Genomic DNA, 15,500 nt, shown 5'->3' on the forward strand with positions numbered 1-15,500 from the left:
CCAAATGTAGGAGGTGCGTAAAGCACTTAAAAAATATTCGGGAGACAATTAAACATCATTGATCGCATGCAGTACGCTATTAGACATTATGGACAGGCAAAACGAATTATTTGCTACTACTCTTTCTCTGACCCCACTAGATGCACACACAAATCATCTGATTGCATCTGTGGAGCAAATCAGATCGAGTTTGCTGTACGCAGCTATGCATACTGAATAGGAACTTATGGAATGGATAAATACAACGATCTATCTGTCTTTTTGACCTGTTTTATATAGTAGCACATTCATATTTGATTGCAGTTCATGCACTTGGACGTCAAAATAAATAATTTACTTCAACATAATGAAAATCTGTAATTGCTACTGCATTGCCAACTTCTAGCGAATCTGCGTCCGCGGATTCGTTCGCCCCGCAGACGGATGGTGACTGTTTACTATCACCATAGCAACCCCCATGTCAGAACCGCAAAAGGGCTAGCAGCTGTGAAGTTGCCAGTGATTACCGGTTATTTTCAAACATAATATCAATAAATACTAATCTTTTTTTAATCAACTATCAACATGAGTATGGGAGTCACTCGCACAATTAATCGGCAAAATGAGGGTACTTTTAGAGGGTATAAACAGCAACGGGCACACGACTATCTGTACGGTGAGTTAATTTCAAGCACTAACGTTAGCTCGCTAGGCTAGTTAACTAACTTTATAACGTCGTTAGCTAACTTACTAGTTGGTCAGCGCATCTAGAACAGGTAGGCTAATTTAGTTGCGTCCAATTTGACAACGTTAGCTACCTGAAGTTAAATTTTATTCTTTGCAAGAATATATAAACGTTCTAGTACTGTTTGACGTTACATGATAAACAAATAAATACGCTCCTCGACTAAGTTGGTTGTTGTGCAGCTTAAATAACTTAGTTCAAAAGCCAAATATTTAAACGGTAAAGTTTTGATCATGACGTTTGAATATCTTTGCGCACATTCAGACCCAAATTGCACCTTCGGCAGTGAAACTGATCACACGCGGGCACGTTTCCAAGCATTGGCGTCTGTAGAAAGGGTGGTAAGTATTTGTCTGTCAGCCGGCCTACCTGCATGTCTGTCTAAAATAATAACGTGATTTAGCTAGGCACGTTAATTAGCTATAGTGATACGTTTAACATTTTGAATACAAAATATATCAGTCCAATCTAAATTTAGACACATATGGCCAGATTATCCATACAAAAGTCTATTTAGTCCAGGACTAAGATTATTTTCTGTGAAAACGATTTATAATTTAGATTTATAAATGTAGAAAATCAAAGTATAATCCTGCACGCCAAGACAGTCTAAAATATGCCAATGATTTGCGAATTCTTGCATGTATATTTGGCCACACCCACTGTTTTATATCCAACCTTTCAGAAAAAGGTTCCCGAATTTAAGACGATGTTCAGCGACCTCCCTCACCACCCGCGCTACGCTCTGCGCCTGGACGCGGCTGATCCTGTACCCGCCTTCATCGACCGGCGCTGGAGAGGTCCCGCGGAGGCGATGCAGCACACGGGGTAACGTCACTATCGCTCCGCGTGCCGGAGTACCGAGTTTACGCTCTTAGAAAAAAAGTGCTCTATGGATTGTCTCCACAGAGGGACCCTTTTCAGTTCTTTATGGAATCCTCTATCATTGGTGTGAAGCGTGAAATAAACATTAGAACCCTTGAACTAGATAGGGTTCTTCTCTGGAATCACAGGGTCCCTTTAATTCCACCAATATTTCTGACTGTGCAAGTGAAAACAGTCCCCGCTATGTGCTATGATATTGTTGTACATTTATCGCGCGATAATGGACTTTCGTCATGTGTCAGTACTGATTGTTGTGTCTTAGATTCAGCCCAGCAGTCCGTGGCGATGCGGGTGGCTGTGATGTCTCAGGTAGCGAGCGCTGGAAGTATTTCACGCGGTAAGCTGGGTCTCACTTTTCAAACACAGCGAACTGAAGCAGTAGCTCAGTATCTGGATTGCCGTTTTTCCTGCAACTGACTTGTGAGGGATATTTCCTTTGTTGCAATAGGTTGACGTTTGTGTGCGTTTAATAATATCCTTTTTGCATCCAGTGCATGTCCACCGCAAAAGGCTGAATATTTGGAACTAATGTTACTGACTTCTGTAAGATTTGTTTCTGTCACAAAGAAACGGGTGCGTGGTTGGTTGGACCCAAAATGCACGTCAGGGCTTTATTCAGGGGGTGTCCAGTAAGCGTAGTCAAAAAAACAAGCAATGTTCATACATGTGAAATCCAGCCAAAACCAAAGTACAGTACCAAGGGAGAAGGCGGTCTCGTAATCAGTACACCATGCGACATGGCTCAGGCAGTAAGAGCAGTCGTCTGGCAGTCAGAGGGTTGCCGGTTCGATCCACCGCCCGGGCGGTGTCAAAGTGTCCCTGAGCAAGACACCCAATCCCCAAATGCTCCCGACGAGCTGGTTGGGGCCTTGCATGGCAGCCAATCGCCGTCGGTGTGTGAGTGTGTGTATGAATGGGTGAATGGAGAAGCATCAATTGTACAGAGCTTTGGATAAAGGCGCTATATAAATGCCTGCCATTTACCATTTACCATGCAAAAAATCCGGTAGCCAGGAAATCTGTCAGCGGGGCAGAAGTACAGGCGGGCGTTAGGCAGGCTCAGGGTCGATGATGGCGCAAGAGTCAAGACCGAAGTCTGCTCCACGGGGCAAAAGCACAAAAACAGCAGGCAAAGTCGTACAGGCAGGCAATGGTCAACAAAACAGTCAATAATCTTAATAATAATCAATAATCATTGGTCAATAAACAGGCTTGGCTTGGCTTGTAACAGGTGGCCAGTGGCTTGCCAAAACCACTAAAGCGATGCACTGACAAACAGGAGGCAACAATTCTGCAAAGACAAGACATGGAACTGAGCTTATATGCAGGTGTAGACAGGTGCAGACAATTAGCTTGAGAGCAGCATGAGAATGGAAATCAGGTGTGGGGAATTGACAAGTTAACGAGGTAATTAGTAATGGTTAGTAATAAACCTATCCTGCTCTAGCGTTAGTAAATGACATGCACAAGAAATGTAAGGTAACATGAACACATGGTTAGAATGTTAGTATTACCCAATCCTGAAGTGGGGGAAGTTAGTAGATTAGTAAGAAGACAAGGGAAATTGAAACAATTATGGTGTGAGTGACAGAAAGGGAGAGGGAGAAAGCAGGAATGCAAGATTTGCAGAAAGACACAAAAAAGTGTATGCTAATCAATGAACAGTACAACATAATATGAAACATGAATTGTGACATAACAAGTTTGCAAAACTATGACAATAAACTATATTACGTGGCATGACAAGACTAACATAATATGTGACATGACAAAAACATAACCAAGACAGTAACTAAACATAAAACATGACAAGCATGAAACATGAGTTTGTGTATGAAACAGTACAGCATGTATAAGTGTGTATAAAACAGTATAGTGTGTATATATCAGTATAGTGTGTTTACATCGATATAGTGTGTATAAATTGGTATAGTGTGTATACATCAGTATAGTGTGTATAAAACAGTATAGTGTGTATACATCAGTATAGTGTGTATAAAACAGTATAGTGTGTATACATCAGTATAGTGTGAATAAAACAGTATAGTGTGTATACATCAGTATAGTGTGCATAAAACAGTATAGTGTGTATAAAACAGTATAGTTGTTGGGGATTGGACCCCTGAAACTGGTTGTGGGATAATTGACCACTACAGGGCTCCGGTCAGAGAGCATCAGTTAGGTTTGAACTCTTTACCTGCAGAATGTCAGCAGAGCCAGTAGAACAAATGGCACAGCGTAATGGTGCATACTGTTATATATATATATAAATAATATATATATTTCTTCAACTTCAACTACTGCAGTAACCACTATCGATATAAAGGAACCAGAACGGAAAACAGGCGTGAACGTGCAGCTCGACCCCCAGGTGCACGTAGAGAGGGAAATGCTCTAAGGAATCAATGCTCTAATGAAATAATTCACTAAATGTAGGCTACTGTAAACCTTTTCACTGTTAGCTTACTCTCAGTATCAAATAAGCTACCCACAGACAGGCAAATATCCAAGAGAAGTTTAAACTATTTACTTGAAAAATATGTTATATACAAATATACACATATAAATATAACAGATAAACACAAATGAATGGCTTGCTTTTCAGTTCTTTAACTGCTATGCATTCACTCAAAACACAGTTCAGTCAACATATTTAAACCACACTTTTAGCTTCAAACCTAAAACTACGCCGGCAAATATATAACCTAAATTCAGTAACATTGGGTACGCAGCCAGTTGTCAGCAGAGAGATGCAGGCCTGTATCGATGCTAGCGTTCGGTGAAGCCTCAAACAAAATGGCTGCTTCGCGCCCAAAGCGCCGCGAGAGAAACCAAAACAAACTTGCGCTGGTTGTCCGCGATAGCAACGCAATGTCGGGGGCGCTGTGTGTGGAGACGTCGTCACTGCGGTCCTCCTCAATTGTGTTCGGTCCACGGAGATCTTGGAGACGATGTGTGAAGGAGTGACCGGGCTGGCTACTCTTATACAAAGTCCTTGGATCCTCCAACGGCAAGCTACGTCGAGCTAACTAGCATGTATCCTCGTCGTAAACTCTGTCCGAGTTTTCGATATCAAACACGTTATGTATCACTGTAGAATGTTGTTAAAAGACTCACTGTCCGTTCGTCTAAACTACAATATCACTATACATCGGTGTTATACGAACTATAAACTTATCAATAGCAGTGCACCAGTGCTAGCTCTCCGGTCTTGTCTCTTCTCGCTCTACTCCCGTTTTTTCTCTCTCTCGCGTCTTCCTGCTTCCCCCCTGAACTCTCACCCTCACTGCAGTATTTAAACATTTTTTAGATTATTAAAAACACGTTTTAAAAGAAAATAAACAAAATAATAATAAAATGAGTTTAGGAAATACCCAAAATTCCCATAGGGCTACATCAGTATAGTGTGTATAAAACAGTATAGTGTGTAGACATCAGTATAGTGTGCATAAAACAGTATAGTGTGTATACATCAGTCTAGTGTGTATAAAACAGTTTAATCTTGACTGAAATAATGCTGTCGTATCCCCCACCCCCTCTCTTGTCCAGGCCGCTGATCCCGTTCACCCAGATGGTGCCTCCAGAGGTCGTGTTCGGTGCGCCCAGGTCAGTGTGGCACTGCCTGTGTCCCTGAATAAACTCTACAGTAGTACTTATCCTTGTGTGTAGCACTGCTACTGTAATTTGATCTTACCTGAGTGCATGCACACACATACAATGCAGTCTGTAAGTATTTGTACAGTGCCACAATTTCTGTTTCTCAGTGCAAAAACAACAGAAATTGTGTCACTGTCCAAATACTTACGGACTGCACTATAAGTAGACGTGGCCTGCTGAATGACTGCACTGTGATGTCATTTCCTTTGGGAGGAGCCCGCGGTTCAGCCTGGACACGCCGCAGGAGCACGTGATGTTCGCGTCGCACCGCACCGTGCACACGCAGACAGACTACCGCGACAGCGAGGCGCAGACCGACCCCTACACCCCCAAACACGCCGTCCGGCCCGGGTCCAGCCCGGAGTTGCTTACCCTGCTCACGCTTACCTGGAGTACGTACACCCCCCCTTTCACCTGGAGTACCTACACTCCCTCTCCCCTTCACCTGGAGTACGTACACCCCCCCTTTCACCTGGAGTACCTACACCCCCTCTCCCCTTCACCTGGAGTACGTACACCCCCCCTTTCACCTGGAGTACCTACACCCCCTCTCCCCTTCACCTGGAGTACATACACCCCCCCTTTCATCTGGAGTACCTACACTCCCTCTCCCCTTCACCTGGAGTACATACACCCCCCCTTTCACCTGAAGTACCTACACCCCCTCTCCCCTTCACCTGGAGTACCTACACCCCCTCCCCTTTCACCTGGAGAATGTACACCCCCCGTCTACCTGGAGTATGTACACCCCCTCCTTACTCCCGTCTTTCACCCTGATAACGGTGCCCCCCCCCCCCTCCAGATCACGGGCTCCCCGCGGGACAGCCGGAGGTGGAGATGATTGAGCGCATGAGGCTGAAGAGGGCCTGGGAGGCCACCCTGCCCCCCCTCAATGACCTAGCCCAGCTGAGCAGGAGGAGGAGGATGATGGACGAAATGGAGAGGAAGGAGTGGGCCTTCAGAGAGGGAGAGATACAGAAGTGAGTGATGAGAGAGAGAAAGGGAGAGAGAGGTTAGGGTTACAGAAGTTTGGGTTGTGGAGGTTTGGGGTTTGGGAAGTTAATGGAGGTTGGGTTATGGAGGTAATGGAGGTTGGGTTATGGAGGTAATGGAGGTTGGGTTATGGAGGTTATGGAGGTTGGGTTTTGGAGGTAATGGAGGTTGGGTTATGGAGGTAATGGAGGTTGGGTTATGGATGTAATGGAGGTTGGGTTATGGAGGTTGGGTTTTGGAGGTAATGGAGGTTGGGTTTTGGAGGTAATGGAGGTTGGGTTATGGAGGTTATGGAGGTTGGGTTCTGGAGGTAATGTGCCTGCAGGCTGCAGGAGAAGCGACTGGCCCTGCTGACTCAGGTGATCACCCAGAGGGAGGAGCGACAGCAGCAGCTGCTCGTCAAACACCTGGACTCGCACTTCGCCCGGCGACAACACCAAAAAGAAGCCAAGATCAAGAGGATCCGCCAAGACTACATCCTGTGTGAGTATTGCTGCCCTTCATCCCTGGTCCTGCATCCTCCTCCTCACCCCCCTCTTCTTCCTCAGCATGCAACTAGAGTCAAAAAGTATGATGAGAAAGTTTGTACCTTTCAGGCACCTGTCAAATGCACATACCGGCATGGCCTAGTGGACTACAGAGTCATTCCTGGACCCTCCTCTTACACTCCAACCTAGGTCTAGACCAGCGCTACTCAACTCCGCATCCTGCAGGACTTTGCTTCAACCGTGCGCTACACCACCTGATTTCAGTAATCAGCGTATTACCCAAACCAGGCAAGAAAAATAACTAGTGAAGGTTGGAGCAAATACCTGCAGACACTTCGGCCCACAGGACGTGGAGTTGAGTAGCGCTGGTCTAGACCAATCTGGTCTTCTTTAGGCAGTGCTGCTGAAACAATCATCATCGTTATTGTCTCTCCACATACACTGCCAACTGCGCATTGGTATTACACAAATCAATCAAGATATAGCATCTATTGGACTCATATGTATTCTGTCAGAGTTGACTTAACTCTGGAAATTTGACTGTGCAACTGCTAGCTGAATATTAAAGGGTGATATGATATTAGAGGATATATATTAAAGCTCCTCTGGCCCTCAGCGATCAGGCGGCTGATGGAGAAGAGGAGGAACGTGGAGGGAAAGCTTCGGAGGAGCGGGGTGGTGGAGCGGTACTGCAGCCGCGGCCGGCGGGTCCACTACCCCGGCTCCGCGATGGGCCGCCTCCCCCACGGCGACTCCGACCGCGACAGCGTCACCAGCTGGCTCCAGAACACCTACGAAGGTTTGGGCTTACCGTACCAAGATTTGGGTATCGGAAAGTTTGGGTTTGTCGAACGAAGCTTTGGGTTCAGGGAGGTTTGGGTATACGAAGGTTTGGGTTTATGGTACTAAGGTTTGTGTGTACAGAAGTTTGGGTATATGAAGGTTTGGGTTTATGGTACTAAGGTTTGTGTGTACAGAAGTTTGGGTATACGAAGGTTTGGGTTTATGGGATATAGGTCTGTGTGCACAGAGGTTTGGGTTCAGGAAGGTTTGGGAATATGAACGTTTGGGTTTACGGTACAATGGTTTGTGTGTACAGAAGTTTGGGTTTAGGAAGCTTTGGGCGTACATAGGTTTGGGTTTAGGAAGGTTTGGGTTTACGGTGGTTTTGGTTTTCCGTACAAAGTTTCTGGTTTACGAAGGCTTGGCTTTAAATAGGTTTTGATTTATGAAGATTTGGATTTGCAGAGATTTGGGTTTTGAAAGGTTTGGCTTGACGAACGCAGCATTATTAACTGTGGTTCTGGCCCTCGTGGGGCAGGTCTGCTGCTGCTGGAGTCCACCCTGCCACCGTCCGTCACAGAGCCCTGTATCCGGGCTCCCAAACCCCGCAGCGGGAAAGGGTTCGTGAAGCGGGCGGATCGCAGGGAGATGGAGCTGATCAGGACACACGAGGTACTGTTACCCCCAGTGAGCTCATCCAGGTGCCTGAGACAGGCTTACAGACAGGTGTGTCAGAATTAGGTTTACTCACAGGGAGGAAAACATAACTGACTCCAGATCTGTGGGACTGTGGGTTTGCGTATGTGGGCATTGGCTGGAGTGTGCTGAGACTAGGGGAGGTAGACTCAGTACCCTAGAGAATGACATCTACTCAGTGTCAAGAGAACACGTGACGAATGGATGCCTGAGACATGATATCCTAGGAGGTAAATGCGTTGCTCATCTGGAAATCCTGTAAATAAGCAAATAATGTTTCTGCACCATGAAGGGGCGACTTTAAACTGAAAATGAAGTTTCTCCGGGGACCAAGTCTGGACCCGTGAGCCCTCGCCTCAGGTGTCTGAAACAGACAGGTGTGTCGAGGCTCTGTTGCCGGGGGTGACACAGGTGTGTTCCTCTCAGGAGCTGAAGGAGAGGAAGACGAAGGTGGAGGAGAAGAAGCCGCTTCGCTTTCTGTATAAGATCGAGAAGCCCGCACCTCGACCTCCGACCCCCGCCATCACACCCCCTCCCGCAGTAAACCGCTTTATTTTTATTTCTGTCTGCATGTCCAAACTCAGTGTGCTCCTGCACCATTAGCCTTTGTGAGTAATGAGTGTACTATTATTACAGTTATTTACCTGACGCTTTTATTCAAAGCGACTTACAGTTCATTCGACGAAGCAGGGGCCAATCCCCCCAAGAGCAATGTCGAGGTTAAGGGCCTTATTCAACAGCCGCACTGATCTTATTGTGGCTACACTGGGGCTGGACCAACCTTCCAGGTCGCAGTGAAGCACCTTAGGCACTAGAGTACTACTGCATACAATCAGCTCAGCAATGGAGTAAGAAGGCAGTCATTTAACGGTTGTAACCAGCCACATGGGATGTGATATATCCACTGGAGGTTGACATTACTTTCTGTACTTTAACACATTACCTGCTCCAGGGGTTGGAGGAGAGGGACCTAGCTCTATTTTAACACATTACCTGCTCCAGGGGTTGGAGGAGAGGGACCTAGCTCTATTTTAACACATTACCTGCTCCAGGGGTTGGAGGAGAGGGACCTAGCTCTATTTTAACACATTACCTGCTCCAGGGGTTGGAGGAGAGGGACCTAGCTCTATTTTAACACATTACCTGCTCCAGGGGTTGGAGGAGAGGGACCTGGCTGTGATCTGCCTGCAGAAACTCTTGAGAGGAGCGGCCAGCAAGGAGACGGTGAGTCTGCTGCTGCTCCACTCCTGACATGGGCTTCCATTACACCACATTACAGGCATTTGGCAGACGCTCTTATCCAGAGTGACGTACAACAAAGTACGTCGGAAAGACCGCAGACATGCTGATAGTGATTCTGGTTTTGTATGTGTGGCCACGTGTATAGATACTTGTGAACAACTTATTTTTGTCATGTACATTTTTGGTAGCTATTTTTGGTTAACATACTATTCAATTATGGTTTATTTATATTTATATAATCAGACCTTAAAATAAAGCATTACCAGAATTGAGCTGCTGCAGTAGCTGCATCAAGTACATTGTTTTAACTCTTATTTTGTCTGGGTGTGTATGTATGAGACTTGAGGGTGTGGCTGTGTCTATTTATTTCTCCACTTGTCTCCACTCCAGATGTCCGAGGAGAAGGAGAGGCGCATGGACCTGATCCAGGAGCTGCGCAGTACTCACGCTCTCCAGCAGGAGGAGCAGGAGCTGCAGCAGGCTGAGAAACAGAACATACTGGCCCTGCAGAGACAGAGAGAGCTACACAGACACAAGGTCAGAGAAAGAAGTTCTGATGAACTGAATTACCCACGTGCCCCTGCTCCCGGCATTAGAGAAACTCAGTTACCCACATGCCCCCATCCCAGGTGTTGAAGAAACTCAGTTACCCACGTGCCCCTGTCCCAGGCGTTAGAGAAACTCAGTTACCCACGTGCCCCTGCTCCCGGCATTAGAGAAACTCAGTTACCCACGTCCCCTTGTCCCAGGCATTAGAGAAACTCAGTTACCCACGTGCCCCTGTCCCAGGCATTAGAGAAACTCAGTTACCCACGTGCCCCTGCTCCCGGCATTAGAGAAACTCAGTTACCCACGTGCCCCTGCTCCAGGCATTAGAGAAACTCAGTTACCCACGTGCCCCTGCTCCAGGCATTAGAGAAACTCAGTTACCCACGTCCCCTTGTCCCAGGCATTAGAGAAACTCAGTTACCCACGTGCCCCTGTCCCAGGCATTAGAGAAACTCAGTTACCCACGTGCCCCTGTCCCAGGCATTAGAGAAACTCAGTTACCCACGTGCCCCTGCTCCCGGCATTAGAGAAACTCAGTTACCCACGTGCCCCTGCTCCAGGCATTAGAGAAACTCAGTTACCCACGTGCCCCTGCTCCAGGCATTAGAGAAACTCAGTTACCCACGTCCCCTTGTCCCAGGCATTAGAGAAACTCAGTTACCCACGTGCCCCTGTCCCAGGCATTAGAGAAACTCAGTTACCCACGTGCCCCTGCTCCCGGCATTAGAGAAACTCAGTTACCCACGTGCCCCTGCTCCCGGCATTAGAGAAACTCAGTTACCCACGTGCCCCTGCTCCAGGCGCTGGCGGCGGGGGCCCTGCAGGCGGGCGTGGCCGGGGGCGTCATGGCCGACATGCTGGACTTCCTGTCCAAGGAGCTCCAGCGGCTGCAGGAGGAGCGGCGGATCCACGCCTTCACGCTATTGGCCGAGAGGCACCGGCGCATGCGCGAGGCCGAGGAGAGCGGCAGGAGACAGGCGGAGGAGAGACGCCGGCGGGAGGAAGACGAGATCTTCAGACAGGTGCGCCAGCCTTCCCTCCCTCCCTCTCTCCCTCCCTCCCTCCCTCTGTTTCTCCCTCCCTCCCTCTGTTTTTCCCTCTCTCCCTCCCTCCCTCCCTCTGTTTCCCCCTCTCTCCCTCCCTCCCTCCCTCCAGTTCCCCCTCTCTCTGTCCCTCTTCCCCCTTTTTCTTTCTCTCCCCGGGGGAATGGAGAAAAGTGAATAAGGCAAATGGAATACTAAAAGATGGCTCTTTTTCAATCGGGTCAGGCAAGGAACAAGGAGAAAAGATCACACCCTCCTCCCTCCGATTGGTCAGTGTGTTCATAAGATCACACCCTCCTCCCTCCAATTGGTCAGTGTGTTCATAAGATCATGCCCTCCTCCCTGCTGATGAGCCTCCCCTGTCTCCCAGGTGGTCCTGGTGCACCAGGCCACAGTAGACCTGTACCTGGAGGACGTCATTCTGTCCTCCATCGAGAAGACCGCAGATGAACAGGCCAGAGAGGAGATACACAAGATGGCTGAAGAGATCAATGACATCGCCTACGCCATGGAGGAGAGGTACGCTCCGTTACAGATGATACAAGATGATACAAAATTACCTTGTGGAAAGAAAGCCTGCTGGCTTATGTGCTGATTCTCACTGACTGCGTTTGGTCCTGCAGTCTGACGAACGTGAGGTCTGAGGAGATTGTGGCAGAGCTGGTGTACAGCTTCCTGATCCCTGAGGTGCAGAAGACCACCGTCAGGAACAGGGGTGAGTGTGTCCCCATAAACGCAGTAAAACCACACAGTCCCCACAAACATACTAAAACCACACAGACCCCACAAACATACTAAAACCACACAGTCCCCACAAACATACTAAAACCACACAGTCCCCACAAACATACTAAAACCACACAGTCCCCACAAACATACTAAAACCACACAGTCCCCACAAACATACTAAAACCACACAGTCCCCACAAACATACTAAAACCACACAGACCCCACAAACATACTAAAACCACACAGACCCCACAAACATACTAAAACCACACAGTCCCCACAAACATACTAAAACCACACAGTCCCCACAAACATACTAAAACCACACAGTCCCCACAAACATACTGAAACCACACAGACCCCACAAACATACTAAAACCACACAAACAGGTCTAGACAGAATGTATAGATATAGCTGAACATCTGAGCCGAGTCAACGTCTGAGCCAACAAGAGTAAATACACAGTTTCTATTATTATTATTATTATGATTGTAACATTAAACATTAATTCTGCCCCCCCCCCCCCCCCCACCAGTGAAGGCCACCCAGCAGCAGCACATCCAGGCCGCCCGCCACGTCGTCCATGGGGCTGTGGAGGAGGCTACAGCTGCTACAGCCCCCCCTCCCACAGAGCCAGCTATGACCCCCCCTCCCACAGAGCCAGCTATGACCCCCCGTCCCACAGAGCCAGCTTTGACCCCCCCTCCCACAGAGCCAGCTTTGACCCCCCCTCCCACAGAGCCAGCTATGACCCCCCGTCCCACAGAGCCAGCTATGACCCCCCGTCCCACAGAGCCAGCTATGACCCCCCCTCCCACAGAGCCAGCTATGACCCCCCGTCCCACAGAGCCAGCTATGACCCCCCCTCCCACAGAGCCAGCTTTGACCCCCCGTCCCACAGAGCCAGCTATGACCCCCCGTCCCACAGAGCCAGCTATGACCCCCCGTCCCACAGAGCCAGCTATGACCCCCCGTCCCACAGAGCCAGCTATGACCCCCCGTCCCACAGAGCCAGCTATGACCCCCCGTCCCACAGAGCCAGCTATGACCCCCCGTCCCACAGAGCCAGCTATGACCCCCCGTCCCACAGAGCCAGCTATGACCCCCCCTCCCACAGAGCCAGCTATGACCCCCCGTCCCACAGAGCCAGCTATGACCCCCCCTCCCACAGAGCCAGCTATGACCCCCCGTCCCACAGAGCCAGCTATGACCCCCCCTCCCACAGAGCCAGCTTTGACCCCCCCTCCCACAGAGCCACCTACAGCCCCCCCTGCGATGGAGGAAGCTACAGCACCCCCTACTGGATCCTCAGAGGCCCACACACCCCCACAGTGCTCCCCAACACCCCCAGCGCACGGGACCCTGAGCCAGGGCCAGGGAGAGGGGGACGGGGTGGGGGAGGGGGGAGACTCTGCCTCCGCTCCTGAACTGGCAGATACGGAGGAGGAGGAGTGGAGCAAGGGAGGAGTAAGAGAGGAATGAGAGAGAGAGGAGAGAGAGGACAAGAAGAAGAAAGCAATGGAAGAGGGGGAGGACAAGAGGAGGAAGGAGAGAGAGGAGAGGGGGAACCAAAGATGGAAAACAGGGAGAGAGAGGCCAGAGAGGGAGGACAAGAGGAAGAAAGGGAGGGAAGAGAGGGAGGAGAGGAGGAAGAGGCAAAGGAAGGAGGGGAATGAGCGGTGAAGGAGGATGGAGAGAGGAGGGAAGAGAGGAGGGAAGAGCCAGCCCCAATTATGAGCCCCAATAATGAATAAAGGCCCATTGTGGAGTGAATGATTATTATTATATTTATTATTATTCATCTTTATGTACACAGGGTGGGTTGGCTGAGCATGTGTGCTCTTCTGCAGCAGTGCCCTGTCAATGGCCAGTCAGTCAGCTAACTTCTGCACTTTCCTTGTGTGATAAAAATAATAAAACTGCTGCATTTTCCACATCAGTGGAAGAGTTGACCTCTTTGTGGTGACTACTTTATTGTCATATTTCTTCTTCTTCAAAAAAGTTACAAAAGAACCACTGGATTGTCATATTTGTATAAAGTATTATCGTGTTGAATAAAAATTTAAAACTGCTGCATTTTCCACATCAGTGGAAGAGTTGACCTCTTTGTGGTGACTACTTTATTGTCATATTTCTTCTTCTTCAAAAAAGTTACAAAAGAACCACTGGATTGTCATATTTGTATAAAGTATTATCTTGTTGAATAAAAATTTGGTAATCTTTATAATGTCACAGTGTAACACTGTTAGAGAGAGAGAGAGAGTGAGAGAGAGAACGGGAGTGAGTGAGAGAGGGAGAGTGTGTGTATGTGTGTGAGAGCGAGAGCTTTAAGTGTTTTGTAAATTCGTGGTATTGTAATTAGTCCCTATCATAATACCATGCTAAATCGAAATCATGCGGGACGCATTAATTTTTTTATTTTAATTTGTAATTTTTGCCATGTAGCTCTACATTTTTTTTTACATTTTTCCACAATGTAATTATTGAACTGAGAATGAACAGCTACGCTTGTAGCTGAAGACATGTTCTGGAACGTACGGTAAGTGGGTACGACAAGAAAGCTAACAACTCAGCAATGGACACGTATTTATTCCCGTATCCAGAAAAAAAAAACATACATTGTAAACAATAAATAAATAAATAACCAAAAAACGCTTGGAAAACGTCCAAAACCAAATAAAAAAACGGTTATGGCTCAAAAAGGCATGCCAATCGTCGGCGAGGCCGCCGCTGTCCACAGTTCTGACTGCTTCACGGAGAACAGGACCTGGCGACGGCCAGCGACGGGAAGTAATAACGAAACTAATCTAATAACGACACTCTACAAGCAACTGAATGAATAGGCTACTACAAAAAAGTTAAAGAAAAATGATTATCGTCGTACACTAGTGTGACAACTTTAAGATTAATACATTATTTTGCGCAGAAATTGCGCTATGACGTCACAGCATAGGTCAAACAATGGCTTAACTTCCAAGACCGCTGACCAAAAATCATTATATGAAATTGCAGCATAGTGTTTACTTACTTGCTAAAGAAGACTAAGATTAATTATCTGAAGGAAGACTCCTCTGTCCACCCTAAAGTGAAAATGTGAGTTTTGAAAGTATTACCATTGGCTATAATGATCAATGGCTCGTACCTAGCTACTTTAAAAGCTAATTCGCTTGCATAGTAGCTTGGAAACGTACAAAATTGTTAAAGTAACGATACTGACGTGATATCATTAACCGTGTAAGCTAATGAGGCATGCGTTACGTCTTAGTACGGGGGGGGCAGATAGCTAAGGGCAACTAATAAGTAATGCCAAAAAGGTAGGCTTCAAGATGTGATTTAAAAATTGACACTGTCGCTCAGAGAGCAGAGAGCAACACGATGGCGCATAGAAAGAACTATCTTCTGGCTTCCCCCTTCGCCTTGGACGGGAGCGAGACGGCCAAAGCGGACCAGGAACGGCCGGGAACCTCCTCTCAGAACAAAGGTGTGTCTGTGTGTGCTAGCATGTTAGCACTAGAGCGCTGCACCTACGAAGGCGTGTGCGCGTGTTAGCACGTTAGCGATAGAGCGCTGCACCTATGAAGGTGTGTGTGTGTGTGCTAGCATGTTAGCGATAGAGCACTGCACCTACGAAGGTGTGTGTGCGTGTGTGTGTGTGTGTGTGTGTGCTAGCACGTTAGCGATAGAGCACTGCACCTACGAAGGTGTGTGT

The 15,500-nt window shown here is 47.8% G+C and overlaps 1 protein-coding gene across 1 annotated transcript; it reads left to right on the forward strand.

Annotated features, from left to right (window-relative positions):
* The first annotated feature begins 475 nt into the window (after window positions 1-475).
* On the forward strand, window positions 476-15,269 carry cfap91 (cilia and flagella associated protein 91). The gene is made up of 17 exons (XM_061236405.1): window positions 476-655; window positions 989-1,065; window positions 1,410-1,552; window positions 1,872-1,946; window positions 5,159-5,215; window positions 5,480-5,658; window positions 6,069-6,246; window positions 6,585-6,742; window positions 7,364-7,546; window positions 8,069-8,202; window positions 8,653-8,766; window positions 9,379-9,450; window positions 9,859-10,005; window positions 10,818-11,039; window positions 11,431-11,579; window positions 11,684-11,775; window positions 15,149-15,269. The coding sequence occupies exons 1-17, from the start codon at window positions 565-567 to the stop codon at window positions 15,175-15,177; spliced, it is 2,100 nt and encodes a 699-aa protein (XP_061092389.1). The 5' UTR covers window positions 476-564; the 3' UTR covers window positions 15,178-15,269.
* The last annotated feature ends 231 nt before the right edge of the window (window positions 15,270-15,500 follow it).

This window comes from Conger conger, chromosome 3 (assembly GCF_963514075.1).
Source record: "Conger conger chromosome 3, fConCon1.1, whole genome shotgun sequence".
NCBI lineage: Eukaryota > Metazoa > Chordata > Actinopteri > Anguilliformes > Congridae > Conger > Conger conger.